Raw genomic sequence first — 13,890 nt, 5'->3', positions numbered from 1 at the left:
CCCTGGTTGTTCCCCAACAACTCAGTTCCTGGCGATGGTGCCCACTGTTCCCTGAAGACACGTGTAGGGGGTTCCAGAATGCTGGGCTGCCCTTGATCCTTCAGGTCCCTGGGGACCTGATCATTCACCCCTGTACTAGCTCCTGGGGATCTCACCAGTCCCAGCTGGTCACCCTAACTGCCACAGGGCCCCGCACACAGTATAAACTATGTGTATTTGAAAATTAAGATTGGGCGTCTGGGTGGCTCTGTCAATTGAGCGGTTGAGCATCTGCCTTCGGCTCAGGTCATGATCTCAGTGTCCTGGGATCGAGCCCCCAGTCAGGCTCCTTGCTCAGTGGGGAGCCTGCTTCTTCCTCTCCCTCTGCCTTTCCCCCTACTTGTACTCCTGCCTCCAAATAATTTTTTTTTAAATCTTAAAAATTAAGATTAAATATACGCTCTTATTTCCCTTTTCCAACCCAAAGTCCTTAAAATACCATAAAAAGTGTACAGTTTTAAAATTCTATGCCATTTCTGAAGTAAGAAGAGGTCAGAAACTAAGAGGAGTCTCTGAAAAATAGAAGACCAATAGGATGGGCCAGGCTGGGGGGACGGCAGCCTACACGCCGCGCAGGTGAACGCCTCTGGGAGAGGAGGAACCCCCTGTAAGGAAGCTTCCGGCTCAGAGATGCCAAGCCAGGGAGGAGGATGAAGCCTGGGCCCCCATCGTGGCGTGGCTTGGAGCATTCTAATAGAGGCAGCTGGAGAGTCTGACTCTCCCTGGGCCCCCTAAGTGGACTGAGTCAAGTCAAGGTAGCAGTGGAGGGGGCCCTAGGTAGCAGCAGGGAGTGGGGCACTTCCAGCAGCAGCCTGGGCCAGATATACATCTGACACAAGGGGGCACCCCTACCAGCAGGGCAGCCACTGGCCCACGCGGGCATCAGCACAGCCCTTCCCTCCCCTGGAGCTGCCGGCCCAGGCTGGGCTCAGTAGGCACAGATCTTACAAACAGGTCAGTCTGAAATCTCAAGACAAAGATGAGTGCACAACCAGGGCACCTAGGCGGCTCAGTGGCTAAGCAGTTGCTTTCTGCTCAGGTCAAAATCCCAGGGTCCTGGGATCGAGTCCCACGTCGGGCTCTCTGCTCAGAAGGGAGCCTGCTTCTCCCTCTCCCTCTGCCTGTTGCTCTGCCTACTTGTGCTCTTCCTCTACCTCTCTGTCAAATAAATAAATAAATAATCTTTAAAAAAAGAAAAGATGAGTGCACAACCGAAATTTACCAGCCACAGAGGAAAACCAACAACATGAAAGACAAGTACTCTGCTCACTAAAGAACTAACCAAGAGAGCTAACCAAACCAGCACTTAAATAAGAAGATCTTCTGAAAGATGAGGCTTATTCAACCCAGAAAAGAATAAACTGGAAATCTCCTACATTTAAAATGTGCTCTCTCCCTCTCTCTCTCTCACTCTCAAATAAGTAAATAAAATACTTTTAAAGTAAATAAAATAAAATGGTTCTAAGACCAGGGAGACTGAGTGAAAGAATTGGCTGTATATCTAGCTACCTATCTAAGAATTAAACAGATTGTATGAAACATTTATGCCTGTTAACGTAAGAAAGGCAACGTGGTAGAAAAACCCATAGGGGAATAAATCCAAAGCGTCAATAAACACATGAAAAATGTTCCATCTCAGTAGTAATTAGAAAAGTCATATTAAGATAAAAATAAGACTACTTTATTTTTCCATATCAGACTGGCAAAAGTTTAAAAGACCGGGGACCTAAAATGTCAGAGTGGGAAGGGGAAAGCGTGTATTGTTATAAACCACTGGGGTTTCATTCAGCCCAGAAGATGGCCTCACTTAGTTCAAAGAAAGAATGACAAGAATGACAGTTACTTTGGGGGAGCGTAGACATGCAGTCCCATAGGCTTTGTGCCTGGATGACGTGAGCAGACGGTAAGAAAAAGAAAGAATCCACTAAGAGGAGGTTTGAAGTCAAAGTTAAAAGGCTCAGGTCTTAGAAATCTGTCACTATGACTCATAGGAAACAAGCATTTCTTGTGGGTGTTGAGGGGAACCTCTTGAAAGCATGTAGGGGTTTGAACAGCATCAAGTCCGAGAACCACAAGACCTTGAGAGAGGGTTTTCAAAGAAATTCTGTCCCCCTCAACCCCTCCACCACCCAAGCATGAAGAACTAGGGCACTCTTCCAGAAGGATTCCAATCCTTGAAAACGCCAAAGAGGATTCCAGTAGCAAAGAGAATCCCGACATTGTTGGCTCCAACACCTGCATCTGAATTGAGCGAGGGCCTGGAATCACATACTCTCCGGGCCTCAGTGTCCCTGCCTGCAAAATGGGGGGAGCACTACTATCTTGTGGTATTGCTGGAGTGTTGAATGAGATGAGGATTATAAACAAAGCCAATTATTGTGCCTGACAAAGTAAGTACTCTCCTACAGAACATAACAAATGCAGCATGGGTCATCGACCTGAGAACCACTTGGATACAGTGTAGACTGAGGGCACAGAAGGACGGAGAGGACAGGCTCTAAGGGAACGTGTCTGTCTGATGACATTTTCAAGCTAAATAACACAGCATACATGGGAAAAGAAGCATTGCCATCTTTACAAACCAAGAAGGGAAAGACAAACATCCCAAAGATGTCAACAAAGGACACACAGATAATCCATAAGAGAAAATCCAGGGTCCTGGGGTCAAGCCCCGCATCAGGCTCTCTGCTCAGCGGGGAGCCAGCTTTCCCCTCTCTCTGCCTGCCTCTCTGCCCGCTTGTGATCTCTGCCTGTCAAATAAATAAATAAAATCTTAAAAAAAAAAAAAAAGTAACAGGCAGTGCTGGCAAGGGCAAGAGTACACTTACTCTTCGGAAGGGCGAGGAGGACATTTCTGAAGCACACACTGGAGATGCGGCTCCAAAACCGCTAAAATGGGCATTCCCTTTATTTAGAAAATAATCAGAGGCTTGCACCGCCATATGCAGATTTGGGGGTACCGACTCCTTCTGTCCTCCTCTCTTCTCCATCCCTCTAGCCACAGGGAAGCCTGAGCAACGGTGTCCTGGTCCCCACCAGCAGGACCAGCAGCCCCTCCCTGGAGACGGGACGGCAGGGCAATGAAGAACAGATGAAGACGGAAACAGGAGGTCATGTTCCCCGAGCAGTGCCAGAGAAGGCTGACCTTCCCCGGGAAGCAGACAAAGTAGCTGCTCAGAGAGGCCAAGACAAGAGGAGGTGCTGTTCAGGTCCTCAGAGTGATGGACACCAAGATGGGATTATTTGTATGAGAGGTTTATTTGGGGAACACCCCATGAAGGATGAAGGGGAGACAGCAGAAGGCTAGGAGGGTCTGACAGCTGGAGAAGGAGAGAGGGAAGGAAGGGTCCCCCCACGGCCAGGAGCTGTAGGGCCGAGCACTGCGGAAGACCCAAGCTAGGGGCCAGTTGGGAGAGACATTGCAATGGGCAGAAACTGCCCAGCTCTAGTGGACCCTGGAGCTTCCTGGCCCAATGCTGCTCTCTCCTGGGCCACCCAGAGACAGGGAAATATTCTGGAAGCTGGGTTGTCTGCCCTAATCCAACCACAACAAACTTAAGAAACAGTCTCCAGTCGGCTGCACCAGAGCTCCCCCCCTGCTGGCTTCCTGTAGGACATGGCCAAGTCTGCCCTTCCCTGGGCCCCACACCTGCTCTAACCAGAGAGAAGTCCGCAGGGCTTTCCTAAGAGAAGAGCTACATGAGACACCGGGGCCTCCCTTCGTCCCCTCGATGCACTCCTCCAGGAGGGAAGGACACACGGACGGAGCTCTGCCTCCCAGACAGCTGGAGGCAACCCCTAGCCTCTGACTCCCTGCCATCACTCGCCTACTGGCTCAAACTTCCCTGACTTCCAGGTCACCACCTCCGCCACTGTCCCTGTCACCACCTCTGGTGGACTCCTTTGCTCAGGGTCTTAGAATAACAAACTCATTCGAACAAAGATGATTCCTGCAGGAATTCCTGCGGAGTGTAAGACAAGGCACTAGGGCACCCTACGTTCACTTTGATCTTTCCGGACAAAGCAAGTATTTTAATCTCCTTTACAGTTGAGGAACTGGAGACTCTGGAGAGACAAGGTGAGTCACCCAAGATCTCAAAGGCCAGGATGTGCATGCTGAAATCACTCTTGATGCCGGAGCGGAGACAGCTGTGTGTCTCTGCTATGCCACAGCCAGGGACAGCGCCAGTTGCCTTATTTAGCCATGGGCGGGGGATGGGGGGGTGGTAAGCTAGGGGGATGAAGATACTGGTTGAATTTTCCTAACGAGCTGCTGCTCATGCCTTCCTTATGGGAATGAAAGATAAACAGTCTTTCTCAAGGTAAAACCAAGGTAGAGACCTAACAAAGCTGAGTCTGCAAGGGAAGCTGGGGTCCCCTGGGCTGGACACAGCAGGGGAGATCTGTCAGGCAACATCTGGGTGGGTGCCATTTTCCCAGTTCATCCTAGACTGGTTCTTGGGAGGAGCAAAGAAGCCAAAGGCACTCTCGGGGTCCCCCTTCCACAGACTATGACCAATTCTTGAGTCTGGTCAAGGCTGGGAGGGTAAGTAGGGTCAGAAATAACTCAGATCATTTGAGCCCTGGGGGTCCTAGGGTGAGGGGGCCTGACTCTGGGCCCAGCGTGTCTCTGGGGTCCATGCACCCAGGGTCCACGCCCTCAGTGTTTCCGTATTCTAGAAGCTCCATCAGAAGGGAGCAATGGAAGCTGGGGCCCCAGGCAGAACTCTGGACGCTGTACCCGACCTCACTGCTCCTGTCTACAGGCAGCCCTCAGCATCCCAGTCCTCGCCATCCCCAGTGCAAATGGCTCGTTCACTCTCTTCCACAGGCTCTGGAAGGTAGGGCTGTCCCTGTCACAGCCCTGTGTGTGACTGTTGACTCGCTGCCCACAGCCCCCATACAGGCATCTTCACTTTCCATACCTACCCTTAGACGCAGAAGCCAGCAAGTGCTCATTAGCACCCACGGGTGCATCCCTAAGGCAGGCAGGGTCCCAGCGAAGGCCCCTCTGGTCTGTACACAGGGGCAAACTGGTGTGGCAGGACCCCCAGAAGGCCCAGGAGCCTGTGCGACAGAACCCAGGGTAAGGGCGTGGGAGCCAGGCACATGGAGGCAGCTGGCCTAGGTGCTAAGCCCTGGGGGGGGGGGCGTAGCAGGAGGGGAGTGTGGCAGCTCACCCCAGAGACCTCGTCGGGCTCCTCCACTGCAAGTAAATACAGACCCCAGGCCCTGTCCCCAGTGACACCTCCCAGCCTGGGCGCTTGAGCAGGTCAGAGCTCCATGATGTCTGAAGTTTTGGAAGGTGCAGGGAAGCCCCCCACAGTGATGACCACACATGAGATAAGTGAGGAGACTACTCCTGAGCACCCCAAAAGGACTGATTCTGCCAAGTTGGCTAAAACTGACCGCATACTTACGATGCATCAGGGGCTGTTCGAAGGTTTCACGTGTCTTCACTTATTGAAGAGTCTTTGGGTGTCTTGCCCTAGAGGGGCTCCTGACATGGGAGCTGGTACCGTCCACGTAACAGCCCGATGCCCTCCCACAGGTGGGATGGCCCAGGGAGCCAGAGGGGACACACACACCACGACGACGCATGTCTCTGCATTCACATTCAGAAGGCAGAGGGAGCCTCTTGGACTCTGCCATGCCGGGCAATAACCCCAGGAGACCTTCCCCCAGGGCTGGGCAGATCATCACCATTAACCCATGGGGCTCTGGGTTCCATTCTGACCACCCCCAGCTGACCTCTGAAATACAACCCAGAAGGTTTCATTCCCCTAATGCTGGAAGAGCTGGGATCTGTGCCCTCTGCCTCACACTCCTCGCTGCCTCTTTACACGAAAATCTCTCAATGCCGTTGTGTCCAAGTATTTAGGGGCTGGAAGGGGCCAACCAAAGCCTACAGAAGTGAGAGGAGGGAGGAGAGGCTGAGGTACATCCTCCATCATAGCCCCTGAAATTCCGTTTTGCTCCATGTCCAAACACAACAGTCCTTCGCACTTAAGCATGAATTTGCCTATTTTACCATGTTCTTCAAGGAAGGGCTCAGCATGACAGCCCCAGGCAGCCAGAGTGAAAGAGTCACACATGAAGAAAGTGAAGGAAGGAGAGGGATGTCTGGACAAACCTACCTTCTCAGAGAGCCAGTGCTTTCAACTCATCTGGCCCCCACCCCCGCCCCGTTACTCTGAAGGAGCCAGGACCACAGCTCGCATCCGTTCTAGAACATACTATGGACAGATCAGCAGGCAGGCACAATTCACATTTAGCCATTTTTAATGCTCAAAAGCTCTGTACAAAAAACAAAAGTCACAAATGAGTCCTCACAACACCCCTGTGAGGTAGGTAGGCAAGTATTATTCTCCCATTTTACAAATGGGGAAACTGAGGCAGAGAGGCGAAGTGACCAGCCCGTGGTCCCAGCACAGCTGAAAGTCAGGGCCAACCATGAGAACACACAGAGGATCCCTCCCAGTTCAGCCTGATCTGTGACCCCTCATCTAGACCTTGTCTGCAAAGAAATGAAAACTTTTTAATACATGCAAAACTAAAAACAAAAAAACAAATCTGAAAAGGTAATGAACAGACATACAGTAGTTTTGCAAAAGATTTCAGCCAAGATGGCCAAGTATTTTCCACTACTAGGTGGATGTGAACAACTCTGGCCTCTCCTCTCAGAACCAGAGATGCCTCTGCTGTTTTTCTGCAGAAGTGCATGCGTTCAACCGGGGAGGGCTCCCAGGCTGCCACGAGCCAGGCCTAAGGGGCAGCCTCCACACCACCAGACTCAGGGCATCAGCAGACAGTGGTCCCCAGAGGAAGAGCCGCAGGACTCACCTCCACAGGGCCAACCGCTCCCCGCAGCCTTCCCACCGTGGGGACAGCGGCTCCCAAGGCCTCCTGCTCCCCAACCCTCGGCCCCTCTGCTTCCTCTAGAGGGAAACCTCAGGGGTCCTCAGCTGGGATGGCCTGGAACACCCTTCAGCCTACTCGCATGCTCCACTGTTCACTTGGGGTCACCCAGCCATCCTCGGGGCTCCTGCCACAGCTGGAGGGGACCTGGGGCCATCTGGGCAGCCAGGGCAGGGAAGAAGTGAGAGGGACCCCCTGCTGGGAGCTGGGGCTTCCTCAGCACTGCCCACCCTGGTTCCCTGGAAAGCAGGGCAGGCCTCTTTTATAGGCCTGCAACCACCTTCTAGAAGCTCCTGCCTCTTGAGAGGGACTCTGCCCTTCCAGCTGGAGGACCTCCTCAGTCCCACCAGCCCCAGGGGATGGGGCGGGGAAGGAAGGAGAGGCAGAGCCTCTGCCAGACCCAGCAGGTCACGGGGTGGTACTCTTGAGGTCTCCAGGCTGGAGATGGGGCACGAGAGGCAAGGACACTGGGTGGGAAGCTGCCTTAAGGTGACAAGTCCACCAGAACCCTGTCTACTCCCGGGGGACCAGGAGCCAAGCAGGGAGGGCAGCAAGAGAGGGAAACCAGCCCAGCACCCCAGGCTGTCGGGACCACTGTGGCATGAGAGAGGAGGGCGCACACGTGGCCGTGGCGAGGAGCTTTGCTCGGCTACTTGGGGACTGAGCTCCTCGGAAGCCGTCTGCAGTCTGCAAGGCGCACGCGCCTGCTGTTCACAAGCATTAACTGTGCACTACTTGTCCTATAAAAAGCTCTTTTTGAAAAAGGGTCCCAACCCCGCCCCAGTGTCTCCGGGAAGCTGGGGCATGGATTCCTCGAGAGCACTCCCCGTGGAGAGCACCTGGAGCACCCCCAGACTGCAAGAAGCCGTGGGGGGGGGTGTGGGCAGGGATGGGGGAGCACATCTTACATGAACTCCCCAGGGGTGGAGGGCTCGGGGAGGCGGCTCTGCTCCTGCCACCGGCAGCGAAGCCTGGAGAAGGGCTGGTCCCACCCGCTCTCGAGCTCGGGGAAGCCCAGCTGGTTGAGGATCTCGTAGACTCCCGCCTTCGATGCCACCTGGGGAAGACAGCAGAGCTGGGGGCGGCTGTCCCAGGAAGTTCAGGTCACCCCGCCCCTTCCCACGTCACCAAGCCCTACCCCCACCCCCGCCCCTCCGCCTGCTGGGCTCCAGATCACACAGGTGAGGCTGGGGCCCAGCGCTGCCTTCCACCAGCTCAGGCCCTGGCCAAGCTTGCGTTTTGACTACCACGAACTTCAGCTTCCTCATCTTCTACCACCCAGGACGATGCCGGGGGTGGGGGGGTCCGGAAGCACAGAAAGTACCCAGCAGATAGCAAGGCAGAGAGAGTGGCACAAGGAAGCCAAGTATCCTGTGCCCATGTGGCCCTGATGTGCCCACTGAGACACTGATTACCGCCTCTGATGCCTCCCACGTCGTGGCCTCCGCCACAAGCAGAGACCGGCCTGGACGCCCAATGCTGATGATAGAGACACGGTCCCGTATCATGGAAGCTTCCCGCGGAGCCAAATGACAGCGGGGCGGGCGGGGGCGACGAAGGGTGGCCCCTCACCTGCCGCATCCAGGAGCCGAAGGGCCTCTGCCAGGAGTCGGGCTTCTCCAGGTGGAGGTAAGCATTGAAGAGCACCAGGTACACGTAACGTTCCAGAAACTGTAGGCTCCGCAGCTGCAGCCGCCCCGCCTCTGGCTCCGACTTGGCCGCTTTCGCCTGGAAGACAAGGGCAGTGAGTGGGAGTCGCCGCGGGGCCCATCTCCACACCCCATGCACGGACACACACACACACACACACACAGCTCCGGGACTAGACAGGAGGAAGGGACTTGGACAGCAAGGCCCAGAGCATGGCCCTGGCTCAAGTTCCAGGGAGACCAAAGGAGAGCAAGGCTGAGCCATTAGGGCTCTGACCTTGGATGCAGCACGGCCTCCCCTCAGCCCCCGGGGCCTGAGCTCTATGGCCTCCCCGTGGCTCCCAGGCTAGTGCGTGTGTCTCTGCCTGGGAGGGCAGCCTCCACCTTGGCCTCGGCCCCGACGGGTCCTTAATGGACTTCCTTGCCCATTTCTCAAATGGCTCAGGATCAGGGGCAGAAGCGGGGTGAATCCAGTCCCCTGGCCCTGGCCCTACCCTCCCCAAGGCTGGAATAGATCCTAGAAAGGCCACCAGGGCTGGGGAGTAACGAAAGATAAGACGGCTGAGGGAAGAAAGAGGTGTGTGTGTTTTTAACAAGCCATCCCCAGCCCCCTATAAGACAGCATCAGGCCACATGCCAGGAGAGAGGGGACCGCCACATGACTAGGGAGAGAGCATGGGTTGTGGCTGGGCGGTGCAGGCCGGCTGGGGTCGGGGTAGAGAGCGCAAACAGCCTGTCATGGGGCTGTGCGGATGGTGGGCAGACAGTACCCAGCCGGCGGGACCCAGAAGGTGCTGGCCTGGCTGGAATGAGGGTGTGAAGGGACAAGACAGGGAACTGGGCTGGCAGCCAACTGTAGAAGCCCACGCTCTACCCTAGCCAAGCTCCGCACCCTGGCACGCGGACACCGGGGCCCCAGCTCAGACCCCTCAGAGGAGAGCCTGCGTGACACGGGGTACAGGTCAGTGTCCTGAGAAGCTCCCGGGGGAACTCTGCAGACGGGATAGAGCCCCATGGCTTTAGCTCAGGAGAGTCACTGAAGGTGTAGGGGCAGGAGTGACGTCTGACCGGAAGACTCCCGGGGACTTAAGTGGGGTGCTCTGGAAGCTTCCTCGGTGTGGGCATCAGTGGGCACCCCAAGGCACACAGAGTCGGCGTCCCCGTGGTACAGTGTCCCTGCCGCCATGCCTGAGGTGCTCCTTCGACCCACCACAGACGTACAGCCCACCCTGGAGGGGGAGCTCAGGAGAGAGAACGCCACACCCCACCCCACACCCTCCAGGCCTCCATCCACCCACTGCAGCTCCCTGTGCTCCAGGAAGACTAGCCCGGGGGCTGTTCCCTCAGGCGCCAGGAGCCTCCTCAAGGAAACAGCAAGGAACTAGAAACCAGAGACCCAGGAGCCAGGAAGGGCCACCTCCCCACAGCAGGCCCGTTGCCAGAAGCCTTCCAGTGCAGGCACAACTCAGCCCAGCTGCAGGAAGGCTTTGTGTGTGTGTGAGGGGGGGGGGGGCCCTTCCCCAGACATGACGAGACCCACAGCCTCAAGAACCAGGAGCTGGAGTGGGGCCGTCTGCAGGACCTGTGGTCCCCCACCTCTCACTTCCACCTCAGTTAACAGCCTCCCCCAGGGTGGAGCAAGGACATAGTAAGAAGGAGCTCTGGGGCACTGGGGACAGGGAAGGGGTAGGAGGTGGGCAGTGGAGGGGGCCGTGGAGGGGAAAGGGGCCCACAGCCACTGCTGTGGCTCCCTGCAAGACATAACTCTGGGCCCGGTCCTGCCATGTGAACTCTCAGCTCCCAGGTTTCTGGAGGTAGGACTGCTCAGATGTGCAAGGTAGCAGGAAGCATGCTTAAACCATGAGCAGCCACAGCAAGCCATGGAATAGGAGAGAGAGCAGCTACACGAGAAAGATGCGTGCACGGGTCCCGCCTGCAGCCATCCCTCGGGGGCTGGCTGGGTGGCTGAGGACAGTCCCAGGGCAACCAGAGCAGCTGGGTCAGGGGACTGAGACAGGGAGGGGAGCCAGACCAGGGAGGGCATCAAGGAGGCGGTGGTATCTGAGGCTGGTTAGGAAAAAGGGCAGGGAGAAAGGTGCCCTGAGAAGAGGAGGAAGGGGCCAGAGAATGAGGGGTGTCCAAGGCAGACTGACAGGGGAGGGGGCACAGAGAAAGAAGCAATGGAGGGGGGAGACAAGAATAGGATATGGAAGGCCAGCCAGGCCCTGATCCTACAGACAAAGGGGCCACGGAGGGCTTCTGGAGAGGGTGAGGGTGGAAATGGCCCCAGGGCTGCTGCCCGAGATGACCGCAGCAGGGTAGGGCAGGGTGCCTCTTGTTTTAAGGATCAACCCACCGGGTGCTCAAAAAAAAAAGCAATTTTGTTTAGAAATTAGGTAGTGGACCCCCCCAAAAAAAATTTACCTAGAGACAAAGTATGGCCAATCCTCCACCACCCCACTCTCCCCAAGGAGGGCCTTGCTGTCCGGCACGGGCCACTCACCGCCCCATCCTTCCTGCTGCCTTCCCCATCTCCATCTCTGCAGCTTATTGAAGGAGGGAAAATTACCCACAGTTCCATAAGACAGGACCCGTTTGAAACTACTTTCAATTAGCGCTAAGGAAACATCCCGTGGGCATGAGAAGCCCACGGCTCCAGGGCTGACCCATGGGCACAGGCACCCAGACCTGTCCTCCCCAAGCCCTCAATCCCATGGGGACAGGGGCCAGCTGCTCCCAGATACACCAGAGAGGGCTGCCTCTGAGCAAAACTCAGGGTGGAGAGGCTGGGTGACTCCTTCTGAGCCCTACCGGCAAGGTAGGGTAGAATTATCTCTAAATTCAGATCGCAAGTAAAGGTGACACCTGACACCCCCCAGAAGGTTCCGTGGGCACTTCCTGAGCGCAGTCATAGTCTGTGATTTGAGACAATAACCCATCTTCCTATCAAAGCCCAATTTCCTTAAAATTCCTTAAAACCCGATGTGGGCACTGTCTGGGGACAAGGATAGGCCAACCTCCTCCTGTTGATAAAAATAGCAGAGCTGTTTTTAAATGGCCTGGCAGGCCAAGCTGTCATTAGCTGAGGTGGCGCTGGATAAGGCTTCCGCGTCCATTGGGACCGAGCCCTAAAATAGAACAAGCTTAGGAAAGGTGGCCAAGGGTGCTGGGCGTTTCAGCTCTCTCGGGCCTGCGGTCGGCCGGCATCCACATAGGCCCAGCGTCTACAGCCGTGGCTCTCTTGAAGCTCTTGCCCTTTGCTGGGCCACGTGGAAGAGACCTACCAAGGCAGGGCTGATCCCCCTCCCCAGGTGTGTCAAGGGTCTACAGCATGCCACGTGCCAGGCTGAACCTGTCACACCCAGAGTGGACTGTTAGATCCTAAAACGTCTCCTAGAGGGACGCCCATTTTGCAGATGAGGCTGGGCAAGGCTAAGTAAGCGCCCAACGTCAGAGTTCCCAGCTGGGACACAAATTCCAAATGCCCAGCTCTCTGACCCCTCTGGGCCCTGTGGGCATCAAGCTCAACCACGCCCCGCCTCACTCTTGCTTCTGTACCTTGACCGCCTGCCTTCCCTCTGCCTGGAAAACCCTTCCCTTCCACCAGGCCTGGCCCTGCTCCGCTCAGCGCTCCAGGCCCAGGCTGAGACCCGGCTCTCCTGAAGCCTGCTCTGAGTGCTCCAGCCTCTTCTCGGTCTCCTCTGCTCCCCAAGGAATGATCAGTCTTGAAAACAATCCTGGGGAGAAGGCACCAGACTATAACGAGGTTTACAACTTGCATCCTCCCCAACACCCCGAATATCAGTGTCAGGACACAGACCAGGCACGTGGCAGGCACCCAGCTGGTGGACAAGCACAGACTCCCCAGGCCAGCTCAGCCACTCTCATGTCTCCAGTGCCCCCCTGGAATCTAGAGTTCAGACAGGACACTGGGGACCCCACACGTGCACCTCCACCTCCGGGAATCCAGACTCCAGGCTGAATGGAGACTCCGAGTGCACCACCACGCTGAAGAGCTCTAGGTAGATATCAAACCAACTTCTCACACTCACAAAACATGTCCCACCCAGGTGAACCTCCTGAGCTTTCCCAAAACCTGCTGGACAGTCTGCCCATCTTAACGTCCATTCTTCCCGCTGCTCAGGCCAAAACCTGGTCTCCCGTCCTAACTTCGCCCTTTCTCAGTCCCACAGCCAACCAGTCAGGGCATCTCGTCAACTGCTTTGAACACTGCCAGCTGCTGCTTGCCTCCTTATCACCTTGGCCCAAGCCGGGTCACCTCAGTGACAGTCCCTGACTGGCCTTCCTGGTCCCCCTCACCCCACTCCTGCAGGCTATTCCCACCACAGCCCCAGAGTAAGCCAGCTAGAACCTTATGTTTGCTCCTCTGCTCAACCCGCTCCACAAGCCCCCACTGGTGCTCAGAGTAGAAGCCGAAATCTGTGTAATCGTCTATACAATCCCAGACCAGGCCCCATTCTGCCTGCCCCCAGCCCCTGTAACCTCTGACCTCCTCTCCTGTTCCTCAAACATACCAGGAAGCCCCCACCTCAGGGCCTTTGCACCTGCCGTATCCCTCTGTCCAGATGTCGGCATGGATCTCTCTCACCCCCTCAGGTCTGTGTTCAAACGACACCTTTTCATCAAGCCCCTTCCTGACTCAGACCCCATGTAAAACTGCAATCCCCTTAACCTCACAGACGCATCCCGACTGGACACAACGTGACTTTGACCTGTGTCTTGTTCCTCATGTGTCTCCCTCCCTGGAGTGAGGGTTCCACACAGGCAGGAACTTCCCTGGGCTGTCCACGAGGCATCTCCAGACCTAGCACAGTGCCTGGCACTCAGGAGGCCTACCAGAAATGTTTGCCGAATACTTCAATCTCCCATTTTTATCAAGCCCCGCATCACTGACAGGCCGGGCTTACCTACATCAACCCTTCTGCTTTCCAGAAGGGGCGACCGAGGCCAAAGAGATGAGCTGACCTGCCGGATCGCATGGAGGGCTGGACACAGCCCAGGCCATGGGAAAACCAGAGCCCAAGGAGAGAAACAAGAAGCGCAATCGAGGCCAGGCTCAGGGCCTGAGTCAGTCCCAACCAGAAGACACCTTCATTCCTGGGATCCACCTGCTGCCCTTTCCCTGACCTACTCATAGCAATGAGCACAGATGGCCTGGTGGCCTCTGCTGTCCAGCTGAGCAAGCGGCAGGCAGTCCTTGAAGACGGCTAGTCTCTAAGGGGCGAGGTCCCAGAGCGCCGACCCACCCATCCTTCTCAAAGCC

At 56.0% G+C, this 13,890-nt stretch overlaps 1 protein-coding gene across 1 annotated transcript in view; it reads right to left on the bottom strand.

Annotated features, from left to right (window-relative positions):
• Positions 1-6,303: 6,303 nt before the first annotated feature.
• PALD1 (phosphatase domain containing paladin 1) overlaps positions 6,304-13,890 on the bottom strand; it is a 69,102-nt gene continuing 61,515 nt past the window's right edge. The window contains exons 19-20 of the mRNA XM_004769519.3: positions 8,530-8,685; positions 6,304-8,014 (exon numbers count right to left, since the gene is read on the bottom strand). Coding sequence (XP_004769576.1) covers positions 7,862-8,014; positions 8,530-8,685 — 309 coding nt within the window. The 3' untranslated portion in view covers positions 6,304-7,861. The remainder of the gene's footprint in view (positions 8,015-8,529; positions 8,686-13,890) is intronic.

Source organism: Mustela putorius, unplaced genomic scaffold, assembly GCF_011764305.1.
Source record: "Mustela putorius furo isolate JIRA1106 unplaced genomic scaffold, ASM1176430v1.1 tig00000698_pilon_pilon_pilon, whole genome shotgun sequence".
Lineage (NCBI taxonomy): Eukaryota > Metazoa > Chordata > Mammalia > Carnivora > Mustelidae > Mustela > Mustela putorius.
Note: the sequence above shows the minus strand (reverse complement) of the source record. Positions and strands in the feature narration are given on the sequence as shown.